This window comes from Phaenicophaeus curvirostris, chromosome 22 (genome assembly GCF_032191515.1).
Source record: "Phaenicophaeus curvirostris isolate KB17595 chromosome 22, BPBGC_Pcur_1.0, whole genome shotgun sequence".
Taxonomy (NCBI): Eukaryota; Metazoa; Chordata; class Aves; order Cuculiformes; family Cuculidae; genus Phaenicophaeus; species Phaenicophaeus curvirostris.
This window is the reverse complement of record NC_091413.1, coordinates 3,660,531-3,676,176: the sequence shown is the minus strand read 5'-3', so window position 1 is coordinate 3,676,176 and position 15,646 is coordinate 3,660,531. Positions and strand designations below refer to the sequence as shown.

At 45.8% G+C, this 15,646-nt stretch overlaps 1 protein-coding gene across 4 annotated transcripts in view; it reads left to right on the top strand.

Annotated features, from left to right (window-relative positions):
* Positions 1 to 15,410, top strand: part of RERE (arginine-glutamic acid dipeptide repeats) — a 148,627-nt gene extending 133,217 nt beyond the window's left edge. For 2 of the 4 annotated variants that reach the window (XM_069874669.1, XM_069874672.1), the window contains 10 exons: positions 826 to 918; positions 1,677 to 1,876; positions 3,123 to 3,284; positions 4,711 to 4,824; positions 5,218 to 6,602; positions 7,004 to 7,226; positions 7,802 to 8,525; positions 10,760 to 10,906; positions 11,126 to 11,306; positions 12,342 to 15,410. In XM_069874669.1, coding sequence (XP_069730770.1) covers positions 826 to 918; positions 1,677 to 1,876; positions 3,123 to 3,284; positions 4,711 to 4,824; positions 5,218 to 6,602; positions 7,004 to 7,226; positions 7,802 to 8,525; positions 10,760 to 10,906; positions 11,126 to 11,306; positions 12,342 to 12,375 — 3,263 coding nt within the window. In that variant the 3' untranslated portion in view covers positions 12,376 to 15,410. The remainder of the gene's footprint in view (positions 1 to 825; positions 919 to 1,676; positions 1,877 to 3,122; positions 3,285 to 4,710; positions 4,825 to 5,217; positions 6,603 to 7,003; positions 7,227 to 7,801; positions 8,526 to 10,759; positions 10,907 to 11,125; positions 11,307 to 12,341) is intronic. The other 2 variants (XM_069874671.1, XM_069874670.1) reach the window with 2 other exon arrangements.
* The last annotated feature ends 236 nt before the right edge of the window (positions 15,411 to 15,646 follow it).

Genomic DNA, 15,646 nt, shown 5'->3' with positions numbered 1-15,646 from the left:
TGCAGTTTTTGTGATGTCTGCACATTTTCAGTGGTTTAGGTGGTGCTTTTTAGCTCACAGCCTTGTAATCGGCTAATTTGCTATTTACTGTTTGCCCCAACGAAAAGTGGCCCTTTCCATACTCTCCACTCCTTCGAATCATGACGTTCTTGAAATGTAAGTTTTGCCACAAGTTTAAACATTTTACAGAGGCTTGTGGTAAGAAAGGGACAGCTGCTAATATCCTTGTAGTACCTCTTCTCCGGAAGAATCACTATGTCTTTCAATCAGATACATTCTATACGAGCATTGTGTTTTCTTCCACCCGTAAAACACATTCAGCTCTTGGGTTACATCCAGCCGCCCATCTGGGTTAGAAGATGCTGTCTGGAAGCAAAATAAAAACCTTAAGAGCCACCACAGTATCTGTCTACGGAATCTGGTCAAGTAAGGTCGAGTATAGAATATCCGATTTTAAATTTGACCAGGTTCTAGAGATTAACATCTTTTCTCTTGAAAATTGTGCTTTAAGAGCACAGCTTCTCTACCTACGCATGAGCAGTGTTTGAACGACAACTTAATTGGAAAAGTAACAAGTACTGAATCCAGAGTTGTGTGCATGGTGTCACTCAGTGCATTCCTGGAACTCTTCTGTAGTCTTCAGGTTGGACCTTGCTTAGTTTTCATGATCAGAATCCAGGCAAGGTGGTTGTAGGAAGGCACAAAATGTATGCGAGAGCTGTTGTCGTTAATGGTTATTTTAGCCAAGTAGGGGGAAATTAGAAAATCCTGCTGAGTTGTTCTTTTCTCTTCCCCTCCTCTTCCCTTGTTCTTTACTTTTTTCAGTGGACTTGAGCTCAGCCAGTGAAGATGACTTTGACAGTGAGGACAGCGAACAGGAACTGAAGGGCTACGCCTGTCGTCACTGCTTCACAACCAGTAGGCACCTGATTCATTGCTGTATTTCTCTCCTTTCTGCCTTATGTTTAATGCAGGTGCATTCAAGCAAGAGCAGTTCCTGTGCATGTACAGCTGCTCAAAAAAAGTGGGGTTGAATCAGCTAAAATGTACGGTGTTCCTCACAGGGTTAGTCGTGCTTTGCTATTGCAACTTAATATTGCTGTGACAAAGGAGAATGCCGAGAGGTAGATCTTTAAACAGGAAAAACCTACATAATCTATAATCTCTAATCCACTAGTGATGTAGCACATCAATATTGGACTGTGCCTGTCACACACAAAACTTCTGCACCGAATGCCTTTTGTAAGTCTCATTCCTGTAGTATTCCTGAAGGTTGTGTGGTATTGGGGCATGTGCATGGCATGGAATTTTGAGCCCTAGAATAGGGAAGGGAAGGAAATGAGGAGTTCATAGCTCACTTTGTTTTAAGAAACCACAGCTTTGGAGAACAACAGCTGCCTGTAGTTGCCAGGTAGAGCAGATGAGGCTGCTGTGTATTCAAAGCTGTAATTGCTTAAGTAAACAAAGAGTTTGTAAATTGAATATTGAAGATGAGAAGTGGAACTCAGACTGAGCCTGGAACAAGCCGAAGTTGTCCAGAAGTTTGTCTTAACTTTGCCCGTTGAAAACCAGCTGCTTTCTTAGTTGTTGTGTGCATTTTTACTAATGCAGAGTGTTTGTGCTGAGAATGTGGTACCGATTGCGTGTTTCTAAGCTGTTGCTTTTCCTGCCCCAAGCCTCCAAGGACTGGCACCACGGCGGTCGAGAAAACATTTTATTGTGCACCGATTGTCGCATCCACTTCAAAAAATACGGAGAGCTGCCACCCATCGAGAAGCCTGTAGACCCTCCGCCCTTTATGTTTAAGCCTGTCAAAGAGGAAGATGATGGACTTAGTGGAAAGCATAGCATGAGGACAAGGCGGAGTCGAGGCTCGGTAGGCTTAACACTCTTGCATTGCAGCTTCTTCTGTAAAGAGGAGGTGGTGGCTGGAAAAAGGTAGTCAAACTTCTAAAATGTCGCTTTTTCCATCTTGCTTGTTTGCTGTGTGCGTGCCTGCCGCTGCCTTTGTGTGTGCAAGCGTGAGATCTGCTCATGTTGAGGCTTTCCTTGGAGAAAGGAGCTGAAATGTCTCTTTTGCAAGTTCTAGTCAAACTTGTTATTTCCATTTTTAATGACCGGCAGTGGACTGTCATCGTAAGGGGGCATTTGACCAGTGTGTCATTACAGATTCTGTACTAGCATGTGTCCTTCTTCCAGCTGGATCCTGTCCGAGGTAAGCCCTTGGGCTTATTTTAAGGGAAGAGATTTAAATAAAATGCCATTTGTGCGGTCTCTTCCTGTTACTGGAATTAAAATCCCTTCCCTACAGAAAGCAGTAGTTTGCTCCTGTAGTCAGTGTGCTCTGTCACCCAGTTTTCACTGGGGGTGTAATGCCACGAGCCTCGCTGTCTGCAAGTCACTTGTGAGATCTCTGACAGCCGCCCTGCTTAATTTGATATTTGCTTTGGGTTCTGGCTGATAGGAAGCAGCAGATCTTTTCCTTGCCCTCCCCTCTCCATCTTTCTGATCATGATGACTGGACCATTGCTTCTAAACCTCTGGTGAGGCTGCACTGTCAGGTGAGGTTGGCTTCAGTGTTTTGATGGTTGCCAGGCACCCAAAGCACTGCCAGACTGGGAGGGAAGCAGCATTCACGTGCTGCGCTGTGGTTCCTCATCATGGAGCTGGAGCACATTGAAACTGTGGTTTTAGAAACTGGTCTTGACTGCTTCAGTGCCTAGAGGTAGACCTGTTTTTAATGGAATCTGAGGGTCCTCTCCTGCCTCGTTCACTGTGTGTGATGCACGCTTGCAAATGTGTGTGCATGCATTTTATGAAGAAAACTGAGCATGCTAACAGCAGCAGCTTTGGAACATCCTTCTAATGTTGTCATTTCTGGCAGGCACTATTAAGTAAAATAACCGGCACTTAATATTTTTGAGTATACATATCAAGGATTTGCCTCTCTAAGTCCAAACGAGCTTGCCAGAAAAAATGTTTCAATGTTAAATGCTCTTGGTTTTTCATTTTTCAAGCTCTTAGCAGGTGTGCTCCATCCATGCCCCTGCTATAAGACAGAAAAATAAAGAGGTTGGACAAATGCTGACTTTGATATGCTTTTGTTTCTATTAAACAAATAGATGTCTACACTACGTAGTGGTCGTAAAAAGCAGCCAGCCAGCCCTGATGGTAGAGCCTCACCTATTAATGAAGACATCCGTTCGAGTGGCCGCAACTCTCCTAGCGCTGCCAGCACCTCCAGTAATGACAGCAAAGCAGATTCAGTGAAGAAGTCTACCAAGGTAAGATTTTCCCATTCTTCTTTTCTGTTCAGACTGGACACCTGAGGCCTCGTCAGTCAGGTAATGGAGATGCAGGTTCTAGGAGGCCAGGGGTTCTCTTGGTGACCTAGAAATTCCTACTTACGTGGATAAGTAACAAAATTAATGGTGCATCAGACTGGTATTTTGTTCCTGCGCATAAGGATGTGCAGTGATAACTAACATTAAAGTATCCCCATATAACCTCACTGCTCTCATGATAAACTAATCCTTCGATTTCAGATGCAAATGCAAGCATTAGGCTCATGGAAGCAATACAGATCAGAAATGCTACATTCGAGACAAGTAGACAGTTTTAGGGATTTTTTTTTTAAGCAGTACTTAATCTTTGTTTACAAAGGAATATGAATATGTAGTAATTGAGGCTGCTTCTGTTGTTGGGGTTCTGTGTGTATATTTGATGTTTTATCAGAGCAAGCTGACAGTTTAGTCTGTTTGAATGAGTAAGTGCCTTTCCAAGAGAGCACTGAAGGAACAAAGCCAGATGAAGTGGGAAGGCTGGCCGTTAGGCAGCATAAATTGAAAAGCAGCAAGTTAAAAATAAACCTAAAAAAGATCCATAAGTCAAAAGTGGAGCACAGAGCAAGTTTTTCACATGATAAAACTGAGAACTTAGCAAAATGTGGAGTTAGGTTTGGTAATTATGTGATGTATGAAGCTGGCCCAGGCCATGAAAGAAGGTAGTAATCTTGTAATAGCTACTCACTGTTAGCCTTGTATTTGATTGCATATGAAAATATCCCTCTCAAAATACCAGGAGTAAAGCAAGACTTCCAGAAAGAGGCTTATCCTGTGCCTGTCTTCTCAGAAATGCTTGCTCCATCCTTGCTAACAACAGGTGTTGGTCTTGGTTGGAGGAATACACTGGGCCAGTTGATCTGGTCTGCGTTCCTGATGGACTTGCTTCTACACAGCTGAAGACAACTGCTTTGTTTAAAATATTCCTTTGCTTTCAGAGCTTGAAACCACACGATGAGGAACACTTTACTCCATGTTCCTTTTTCCTGCTACCTTATGTCAGAAATGTGTGCAGTGTTTGTATGCAAACTGCTCCTTGGCTCTCTGTCTGCAGAAGTAAAATTGCAGTTTGCTTGGGTTTCCCTCTTAAACATGACCTCCAGAGGGATTGGCTCAAGTGTTCTTCTGCGAGCTGCTCCTTGGCGGTGGTGGAAGCAGCGGCTCCAGAACAGGTTCCCCTGGAACTGGACAGAGGGACAGATGCATATTGCATTGTTAAATACCGACTCTCTCAACTTCTGATGAGTTCTCCTGCCCCAGAGGAACCCTTCTTGTTTATTTGATTACATACAGTAGCCCTGGCATATGCTTGGTTGACTTTTGCATTTACATCACTGGTAACTGTTGTGTTACGCTTTGTTTGTGGCAGAAGATAAAAGAAGAGGTGTCTTCTCCTCTCAAGAACTCCAAGAGGCAGCGGGAAAAGGCAGCTTCTGACACAGAGGAACCTGACAGGTCCAATGCCAAAAAATCCAAAACTCAAGTGAGTCCCACTTAGGAGCATGTTGAGAGTGGGAGGGGTTGCAAACCTGGTTAACAAACTGTAAAGAGTATCTCCAAAGATGGAGTGTCCACAACTTCTCTCGGCAACTGGTTTCAATGCTTGGTCACCCTTGTAGTGAAAAAGTGTTTCGTGGTGTTCAGGCAGAACATCCTTTATTTCAGTTTACCCCCATTGAAAAAGAGCTTGGCTCTGTTATCTTTGTGCCCTCACTTTGGTTATTTATGTTGTCTGTGCTGGTTTTACGTTCTCTGAGGTTCAAATATTGGTACTTGCACTTGTGTTTGCACAGCGTGTGGAATAGGTTGCATCGTATGGCATGTTCTGTGTGCAGTTTTCTCATGCATGGTGGTTGCTCTTCCCCTCTCCCTGCAGGAGATAAGCAGGCCAAACTCTCCATCAGAGGGTGAGGGTGAAGGCGAGAGCTCTGACAGCCGCAGCGTCAATGACGAAGGGAGCAGCGATCCCAAGGACATTGATCAGGATAACCGCAGCACGTCACCCAGCATCCCTAGCCCTCAAGACAATGAGAGCGACTCAGATTCATCTGCTCAACAGCAAGTGCTGCAGGCACAGCCCCAAGTGCTTCAGGCACAGAGCGGTTCTGGCCAAGCTCCTCCTCCTACACCACCTGTATCGGCCCAGATACCAGCATCGCTGCCAGCCGTGTCGAGTGCTACTTCAGCTGCACCACAGGTCTCACCGTCAGCATCTCAGCCCCCCAGCCAGCCCCAGGCCCCTGCCCCTCCGCCTCCCCATTCTCACATACAGCAGGCCCCTGCTCTGCACCCGCAGAGACTCCCGTCACCCCACCCGCCTCTGCAGCCCATGAGCGTGTCGCAGAGCCAGCCCACCCCTGCCTCGTCACAGCCTCACTCGCAGCCTCCGCTCCACGGTCAGGCCCAGCCTGCCCCTCACAGCCTGCAGGCTCAGACCCTCCTGCCTCATCCTGTACCTTCCCAGCCATTCTCCCTCCCCACTCAGTCATCTCAGTCTCAGGTTCCCCTTCAGACACAAGCGCCGTCTCATTCTCACTCCGCTCTCCAGGTTCAGGTAACGCAGCCTGTCCTGCCAACCGCAACCTCGCTGCAGCAGGCGCAGCCTCCGCGGGAGCAGCCCCTGCCCCCTGCACCCATGGCCATGCCTCACATCAAACCTCCCCCTACCACCCCGATCCCTCAGCTCCCCACTGCTCCATCCCACAAGCACCCTCCTCATCTCTCTGGCCCTTCTCCATTCTCGATGAACTCCAACTTGCCTCCACCACCTGCTTTGAAGCCTCTGAGCTCCCTCTCAACTCATCATCCTCCATCTGCGCACCCTCCTCCTTTGCAGCTGATGCCTCAGAGCCAGCCGCTGCAGTCCTCGCAAGCCCAGCCTCCCGTACTGACGCAGAGTCAGAGCCTTCCCCCCCCTGCTAATCACCCCCCATCTGGACTCCATCAGGTATCCTCCCAGCCCCCCTTTTCCCAGCATCCGTTTGTCCCTGGAGGCCCACCTTCCATCACCCCTCCTTCCTGCCCTTCCACTTCCACACCACCCGCTGTGCCTGGCATCCCGCTTCAGACTTCCATCTCCACATCAGCAGCGTCTAGTGGGAACGTGCCGGTGGTGACGGCCTGCACGCTGCCACCTATTCAAATCAAAGAAGAAGTCCCCGATGAAGCTGAGGAACCAGAAAGCCCTCCCCCTCCGCCTCGAAGTCCATCACCGGAGCCGACTGTGGTGGATACACCAAGCCATGCCAGTCAGTCAGCCAGGTATGGAGGTCGTGGGTTGTGCTTCCTTAACGTGCTCTCTTTTTCTGGGTAGCAGAATGCTCTCGAAAACTGAGAAAGGAGCTCCTGTGGGAGCTGAGTGTGTTTACATGTGCATCTTGTCAGGCGCTCTCGCCAGCATGGGTTTGCTCTGTTTTTCTGGAAAGACGCTCTTTCCACCAGTGTATTCAGACAAGGTGTGACAGTTTGTGATAGTGAGAGGAGGTTTGTGCTCTGCTTGTCTGTGGAGTAATATGGTACAATTAATTTTCTCCTGGCTTTCAGGGAAGCTGGTAATGCTGTAAGTGTAGAGTGATAATTTCTTCTTTTTTATGTAGAACTCTTAAATCACATGCTCTTGCATCTTTCCCAGGGCTGAGCTCTTTCTGTTTCATTTCTTTCAGGTTCTATAAGCATCTGGACCGTGGCTACAATTCATGCTCAAGAGCAGACTTATACTTTATGCCTCTGGCAGGATCGAAACTGGCCAAGAAGAGAGAAGAGGCCATCGAAAAGGCCAAAAGGGAAGCAGAGCAGAAAGCCAGAGAAGAGAGGGAAAGAGAAAAAGAAAAGGAGAAGGAAAGAGAGAGGGAGCGGGAACGTGAAAGAGAAGCAGAACGAGCTGCGGTAGGTTTATTTGTAGCTAAGAGCTGTTCAAGGGAGTTGGCCTGATAGGATCTGACCTGAGTGGTGACTGGAATGCAAATCTCCAGAAACGCTTTCACGCGTGTGCAATCAGGTATTTGTGAATGTAGGTGCGTATGGAGTGAAAGCCAGCCGGCTGTGAGCACCTCTTGCAAGTGTAGAGGAGAGCAAAAGCACCCTGTGGACGAGACTGGTCTGTAGTGACATGTAGCAGCCAGCCGTTTGGGTAGCTGTGATGTGTCCCAGCTGGTTGCCGCTTTACTGATTGCAAAGCCTTTGGTTTAGCTTTGAGACTGCTGCTACAAAGTAGTTATTGTTTGGCCTACAGGACAGACAGGATCCAGTTCTTCCCCAAAGCACATCGGAGCATTCAACTGCAGGAGTCGTAAGGCTCGGCAGGCTGAACTTACTTCCCTGTAGAACTTGAAGCACAGGAAGGGAAGTGTGTACTTGCTGTGTTTTTAAGCCAAATGTGTCTCGGGGATCCGGTGGGTCTTTTCCAACTTGGTGATTCTATGATTCTATGAAGTAAAATTCTTTTCCCCCATTCTGTGCAGCAGAAGGTATCCAGCTCCTCCCACGAAGGCCGTCTTGGAGAATCTCAGCTCAGCGGGCCAGCACACATGAGACCTTCATTTGAACCTCCGCCGACAACCATTGCTGCTGTACCACCTTATATTGGTCCCGATACACCTGCGTTACGAACACTGAGTGAATACGCCCGTCCTCATGTCATGTCGCCAACAAACCGTAACCATCCGTTCTTTGTCCCCCTAAACCCCACTGATCCACTGCTGGCCTACCATATGCCTGGCCTCTACAACGTGGATCCCACCATTCGGGAACGAGAGCTGCGAGAACGGGAAATCCGGGAGCGAGAAATCCGGGAAAGGGAGTTGAGAGAGAGGATGAAACCTGGCTTTGAGGTGAAGCCTCCAGAGCTGGATGCGCTGCACCCAGCTACTAACCCCATGGAGCATTTTGCCAGGCACGGCGCACTGACTATTCCCCCAACAGCAGGACCTCACCCATTTGCTTCCTTCCATCCGGGTTTGAACCCCCTCGAAAGAGAGAGACTTGCACTGGCAGGCCCGCAGTTACGGCCTGAAATGAGCTACCCTGACAGACTGGCAGCAGAGAGAATACATGCCGAGCGGATGGCATCGCTGACCAACGACCCCTTGGCGCGGCTCCAGATGTTCAACGTTACGCCTCACCATCACCAACACTCACACATACACTCGCATTTACACCTACATCAGCAGGATCCCTTGCATCAAGGTGAGCCCAGGGAAACGGGGCGGGCGGTTTCCTGGGGAGTCTCTCTCATGGGCTGCTAGCAGAACTCGACCCGAATCAGGCAGGCTGCGACTCTGGAATTCACGTGGCAAAATTCCTGTTCTCTTGATTTTGATGTGGCTTTGGGTACTCTATAAGGTTGCTGAAATGCAAACAAGTACTTCTAGGTAAGGTGGACCAGTCGCAGAGGTGAAGTAAATGGTGGTTACAATACAGCAATTTTGAGACTGTAAAAGGTTTGCTGGGTTTTCTTTTTGTTTATATTTGAAGTACTGGAGTTCTAGAGCACCGCCTTAGAGTGGTGTTTGCTGTACCAGTGGGGACTCCACTTGGAGTAGATAATTCACTAGGAGAGCTGTCATGGAACTGGTCACACTGCCAGTGCTGCCAGCTGTTTTAAGTTATAGCTGGAGAGGAGCTGAAGCTGGAATTTACATAGAGAAGCTGAAAAAAAAAGAAGTTGGAGGAGAAAGACTTCATTTCTTTAGCCATTTGACGTGCCCGCCATCTGGCTTTAGTTGAGCTGAAATTCTCTGTCACAGTTCTCCTAAGAACCATCTGACTTTATGGATTGGCACCTTTTTTTTGCAGCAGAGTATTCCTATGCATGGGAATTTTTTTTCCACAGAAGTATTTTAGTCTCAAAAATGAATTTATGCCGTTTTCATTTCTAAAGCAAGATATGTGGTTACTCCAGTCTGGAACCTGGAAGATGAGGCACTAAGCAGGATTTTTCTGATTTTCTGGTGGCAGACTGGATAGAAAACAGCGAGCAAGGCCCCAGGTGCAGTTGCTGCTAAGGAAGAAGAAAAAAAGATTCAAGTATTTAAAGTGAAGCTTCTGGTGCAGCCAGCTACAAATGGTGTGTTTGTGCAAGCAAATGTAGCATACTTTGCCTTGGAGCACTATGCATTAAACATGGCTACGATGTCTGCTTTTTGGAGTTTGGAAGGAATTTGAGTGCTGTTGCAGAAGCCAAATTGTATATCAAGGCCATCAGCAGAGCCTCGTGAGACTGGTCAGGGCTGGGGGGTTACAGGTGGGAGGCGATAGCGCTGAGTATCAGCATTCTTAAAGCTGTCAGCTTTGGGCTTGGGTTGAGACCCAAGCAAATTACAGACTGGTTCAATTTGAGGCAGGTTTGCATAATAACCTCTTGAGAGCAGAAGCAGTTTGTCGTAGATTGTGTCTGTACAAGGACAGGCTGAGAGAGTGGGGCTTGTTCAGCCTGGAGAAGAGAAAGCTCTGAGGAGACCTTAGAGCGACCTTCCAGTACCTAAAGGGGCTCCAAAAATCTGGAGAGGGACTGTTTAAAAACAGGAATTACCTACACTAACAGGGACTGATAATGATAAGACAAAGGGCAATGGTTATAAACTGGAGAGGGGCAGATTTAGACTGAACATAAGGAAGAATTTCTTCATGATGAGAGTGCTGAGGCACTGGAACAGGTTGCCCAGGGAAGTTGTGGCTGCCCCATCCCTGGGGGTGTTCAAGGCCAGGCTGGATGGGGCTTGGAGCCCCTGATCCAGTGGGAGGTGTCCCTGCCCATGGCAGGGGAGTTGGAACTGGATGGGCTTTAAGGTCCCTTCCAACCCAAACTATTCTATGATTCTGTTGTAAGTCACCATCTCTGCAGGTAAGTCTAGATATTTGCAAGTTACGTGATCTGGATGAAACTATTGCTGGTACATTCTCACTTTCTGTGTAGTGAGAGACTGTGGCAGACAAAGCCAGATGAATTCCTTGTCAAGTCTCTTACCTGTATTTGAAAAGTAATTTGGCCTTAATCTTGAATGCCAGGTTAACATTCAGTTAGGGGCTCTCGAGCGTCTCCAAGTAGTTCTTGCTCCAGAGTAGCTCCATAGGTGGGTACAGCCTGAAGGTGCATAACCTGTGTGTGTGTCTCCTTGAGTTGGGACTGACAGAGGGTGAAATGACCGCACATTTCTGCTCTGGACCCATTCCAACCACTAGAAAACTATCAGCTGTGTTGTATTCCTTCCCTTTGCAGTTCCTCTGTGATCTGCTGACAGCCTAACATGCAGAGATTTCAGATGAGCTGATAAAGTGGTTTTTAGGTTTTGTTGGTGTCTTTTCATCCCATTGGTAAAACAGCGTTAGAGAAGGTGCTCTACAGTTGTCCCTCTCCACACAAGAGTGGTGACAGTGTCATCTTTTGCCAACAGAGGTTTTTTTCTTTCCCTCTTTTAAAGGTTCAGCAGGACCTGTTCACCCGCTGGTGGATCCTTTAGCAGCTGGACCCCATTTGGCACGTTTTCCCTACCCACCTGGGACCATCCCCAACCCGTTGCTAGGGCAGCCACCTCACGAGCATGAAATGCTCCGACATCCAGTCTTCGGTGAGAGCATTTTATGGTCCTCTATGAAGGTTTTCGCTTGACCTGAACTGCGACCTTCTGGCTCTTGGCATATCTTGGGAGGGGAATTGGTGGAGTTGAGCTGTAACTTAAGTTACAGTCAAAGGTTGATCGTTTGGTTTGTTTAAATAAAAAAAAGGCTTCCTGGGACAACTCTCTGCATAGCAAAGAGGTGTCTAAAAGGGGGCAAATCTCTCTTAGGTACTCCTTATCCACGAGATCTGCCTGGTGCCATTCCACCTCCGATGTCAGCAGCCCACCAGCTGCAGGCCATGCACGCCCAGTCCGCAGAGCTGCAAAGACTGGCAATGGAGCAGCAGTGGTTGCACGGGCATCCTCACATGCATGGTGGTCACCTACCAAGTCAGGAAGATTATTACAGGTGAGAGGAGCACTGAAGGCGTTTGGAGACTGTGAGGGGTGCTACAGCTTCCTTGTTTTTTATCCACATTCCACCTTTTGTCTTCTAAATTGCTGCCTGCCTTATTGTGTGCCAAATTACTGTCCTGATGCGGTTAGGGAAGATGGTGAAGCTGTACTGAAACTTAATTTGGGCAGAGGAGGTAGGGCTGATTAGAATCTAGGTACAAATTACTGGCACGAGATGTAGACTAGCTGAGTCTCACATTGCAGAATTACATCTAAATGGGGTTTTTTGTGTGATGTATGTTATGATTGCTGCTTCCACATCTCTCTTTCTTGAGAGCAGTGGAGGAGAGTGGGTAAAAAGCTTTCTGAATGAGGAGAGGGGAAGAATTTGATGCATCTTAAGAAATTGCTAAAGGCAATAGGAAGTTGAAATGTATGAATAATAGAGCAGAGAATGCCTGGATGGATCGTGAGCGTTCTTTCTCTCCAGAATGCTATATGGTGTTGATAGTGGTAGAGTGGTTCTCCTGGCCTGCCTTATGTAACAGCTCCTTATTTCCTGTTTGGCAGCGATTGCTAAGAACAAAGAGCCGCCAGCACCTAGTAGGGGTATTTCTGCATGTCTGTGGGTGGCAAGGATATATGGGAAGCAGCGTATTAAACCCCTGCCTTGCCGTGCTTTACTGGAGTGTTTCAGTCCTTGATTTGCCCTGCTGGCCTCGTGCCACGGGGGCAGCCAGTCTGCCCGCAGCCTCCTGTAACATCTGCAGCTGCAGATAAAGCTGGAGCTCGATGAGCTGGCAGCAGCCATCTCGCTGACATGTAAGGAGCACTTCAAGTAGCAAAAGGTCATCGCTTCCTTCCACAACAGGCAGCGTTATCGCTGCTGTTACAATGCCTTTCAGTTCTGTGCGGAAGGCTCACAAGTCCTCTTGCAGCCTCTGTTCCCTTCAGGGCAGGAGGGCGAGGTTAGCAGGAAGGCGAGTTGTCTCTGAAGTGTGGTGACACCTCCTTCGTTATGTTAAAATGAGTTTTCTTTCTCTTTCAGTCGACTGAAGAAAGAAGGCGACAAACAGTTATAATAAATTATTTATTTGTAATGCTGGCTATGGAAACCCCAGTCCTTGGGAAGGAGTGGAACATTTTTACATACAATAAGAGCTACAAAAGGAAAAGAATATCTTATAAAGATTTCTTTATATATTTAAAACAGAATCAACCACCCAACAAGTAGAGACTTATCAGCAGTGTGTTCATTTGTAGAGAAGATTTCTCAAGACTGGTGTGGGTCTCCCTGCATGACAACGTATTCAGAAGCCTATTGAAAGTACAGGACTGTGTGGAATATTCAGAGAACTTCCTGCAATCTTGGTTTTTTTTTCCTTACTAGTTTGTTTTGAGTAGGTGCTAGAATCAGGTTCACAACACAAGTCACTGTGCGTGAAGAGACACTCGATGCATCTATAGCTATTTTAAAAAAAACAAGGATTGCAAGTAGGTGACATAACAAGCTCTGAATCCAAGTGCTATAATAATAAAAATCTACTTTTATTTTAATACATTGTAGGAAATCTTCATAATTTTAAAGAGAGCTCAGTTCTGCAGCATGGCTTTTTAAGTCTGTAAATAACTTTTTTTGGGTAGAGGGGAGAAACAAAACAAAACAAAACTCCAGAAACGTTTATCTTGATTTTCAGTAACATCACAACTTGTGAATTCCTACCTGGTATTGACAGAATACAGAGTTGATTTTTTAATAAAAAATATATATATAATTATCCCTTTAATTAAAGGGAATGATGGGTATCAATAATTTCAAATGGGTAAAAGCTTGAAATTTGGTTTAATATCAACAATAAGCATTAAAGGGAGTTGCAGGGATAATGTTGCAAATGACTGTTTCTGTTCTTGGTTTTCTGGTTTGTTTGGGTTTTTTTGTTACGCGTTACATCTCTCTGTTCTGCAGGTGATTTCTGTTGAGTTGGGTTTCTCAGCAGTGCAGGTGTCCCTTGGAACCAGCTTACCCTTTTGATGCCTACTTTAAGGGTTAATTTCCAGTGTGGCCATAATACACTTCTTTCCTATTCCCTTTTGAAACTTAAGCTAACTGCATTGGTTTTAGACTTTAGGCAAAGGTTCAAAGAAATAACCTGTTCTAAAATCTCTTTTTTAAAACGTTCTGTGGCTCAAACCAGTACAGCCAGAATTTTGTATGCACATGCACGTTTTTGGAGGACGTGCTCTTTCTGGCCTCTTACGTTTGATACGTTCTTACGAAAAGCCGATAGGCAACTCGGTTAATGTTCTTAAAGTTGTTTTGCAAAAACCGGTTTGTATTTCTCTTTGACTGTTTTAATTTTGCTTTTGTAAGCAAAAACTTCTTAATTGCCACCGGTGTTCTGTATCTCAGGAGCTCGCGGCTTTGGGATTAACCGGATATACGGACAGTAACATTTACTGACTCCCAACACAACAGGTCCACGCAGAATAACTCCTGTTGGCTAGGTCCCATGAGGATGGTAAAAGGAGAGGAACACACAGAAGGCCAGTGACCATTATTTTGGAGACAGCTCTACTTACTGTCAAGGCAGAATTTATTTTTTTACTGTTTTCCCATGTTTTTACTTTGCCGGAGCAGAAGGTGATGCAACCAATGGACATCTGAATCTGCTGGCCGTTTTTCCTGCTGGTGCATAACTTCCCCCCCATTCTCTCTCTTCAGCTCACCGAGTGCTCTCTCTGCTGTTGTAGACTGTTCAGTGTGATGGTTGTGTCATAGGACTGTATCGAGCCATGTTTGATAAACTTGTAGTTAATCATACGTTCTGATGGAAGGCACGGTGTGCACAGTGCTCTACCCACCTCATGGATCTCAATCCAGTGTCAGCACCCGAAGATTCCTGTTAGGCAGTGAGTAACATCAGTTTACCAATTAAAAATACACATCAGGTCATTCTAGGTCCACTTAATGCAAGAGTGTGTAGGAGAGAGAGGAAGACTATTTCAGCTCATGTTGATCTGACTTTTTTTCTCTCCTCCATTCCAGATTTCTCAGCGCTAAAGAACTGCAATAGCATTTAATCAGTTCCGTCTGCTATATTTGATCTCTCTCTGGAGGTATTAGAAGGAACAGCTAGTGTTTCTGAGATTTGGAAACCGTGAGGTCAATCTAGATGGTAAAGTCATCTTCAGTCGATGCCTTCAGTCGCTGTCTGCAGCGATCAGCGAGATGGTTTTCTCCTGAGGAGCAGTTTTCACTTTTGCTAACAGTGGAGTAGCTGGTAAGATCAGTCTGCTCAGCAGAGAGGGCCTCAGTTTACTTTAAAAGTCTCATTAGGCCCATTTCAGTTAAACCTCCCCTCCTTGTTTTTACCGTGTGGAATTTGGGAATTTGGGGGAGTTCAGCCTCTTCAGCCATTTCATCTGACCCTTCTCTTTTGGTGTTATTTTTAGCTGTGGTTCTTCTTAAGGAAAAAAAAGCTAATTGCCTCCGGCGGTGTTCTCTTCTCTCTCTGTATTTTTTTCAGCTGAAGTTTGCAGTTCTGTTCAAAAGCTGTTCATTGATCTCTTGTTTTTTTGCTTTTAAGAAAAGCATTCTGATAATTTGTAGGAGGTTTGTTGTTCACATCATTCAGCAAATAAGCACTGAAATTCTTCCATTTTAGACCCATGATTAACTACAACTTTACATGCAGTGGTTTTTGAAGCCATCTTGGTGTTCGATGCCCTATTAAAACAACCCAGACCTTTTAATTTTCTTTCAGAAATCTCTCTTATTTTTCCTCTGTTTCAAAAGTTGATTTTTATTTTTTTTTTTACTTTTGCTTTAGTGTTTTCAAAATGTCTCTCTTGTTCTATGTCGTCATGGTTGAGCTTGTTTCACTGCACCGTTAAAGCAGAGTGTACATTCTGACTGCTACATTTATATATATCTTGAAGCTTAATGTATATATGAGTAGTTTGCCATGGGATAACACAGTGTAAACAGAGTAGAAACCCAGAAATCGTGACTTCTGTGTTCTCTCCATTTGAGTATTTTGTAATTTTTTTGAAATATTTGTGGACATAAATAAAACCAAGCTACACTACGGCAGCCAGGTTTTGCCTGCAAGCGAAATGTGTCTGTTAATTGTTGTTAGTGGGGAAAGAGATATTTTCATCTGGAATAATATGGGATGCTGACGTGGCCATCTTGTGTGTTTTAAAGCTGTCTTGTCTTTCTTGGCTTTATTTTTCGTTCGTTGAGGTCATTTCTTTTTTACATCTACAGTATACAAAGCACCAACATTATGTCTGGTTCGAGACTATATTCTGCCACCCTGAGGTTTATTTTTCAGGGCAATATTACATAAC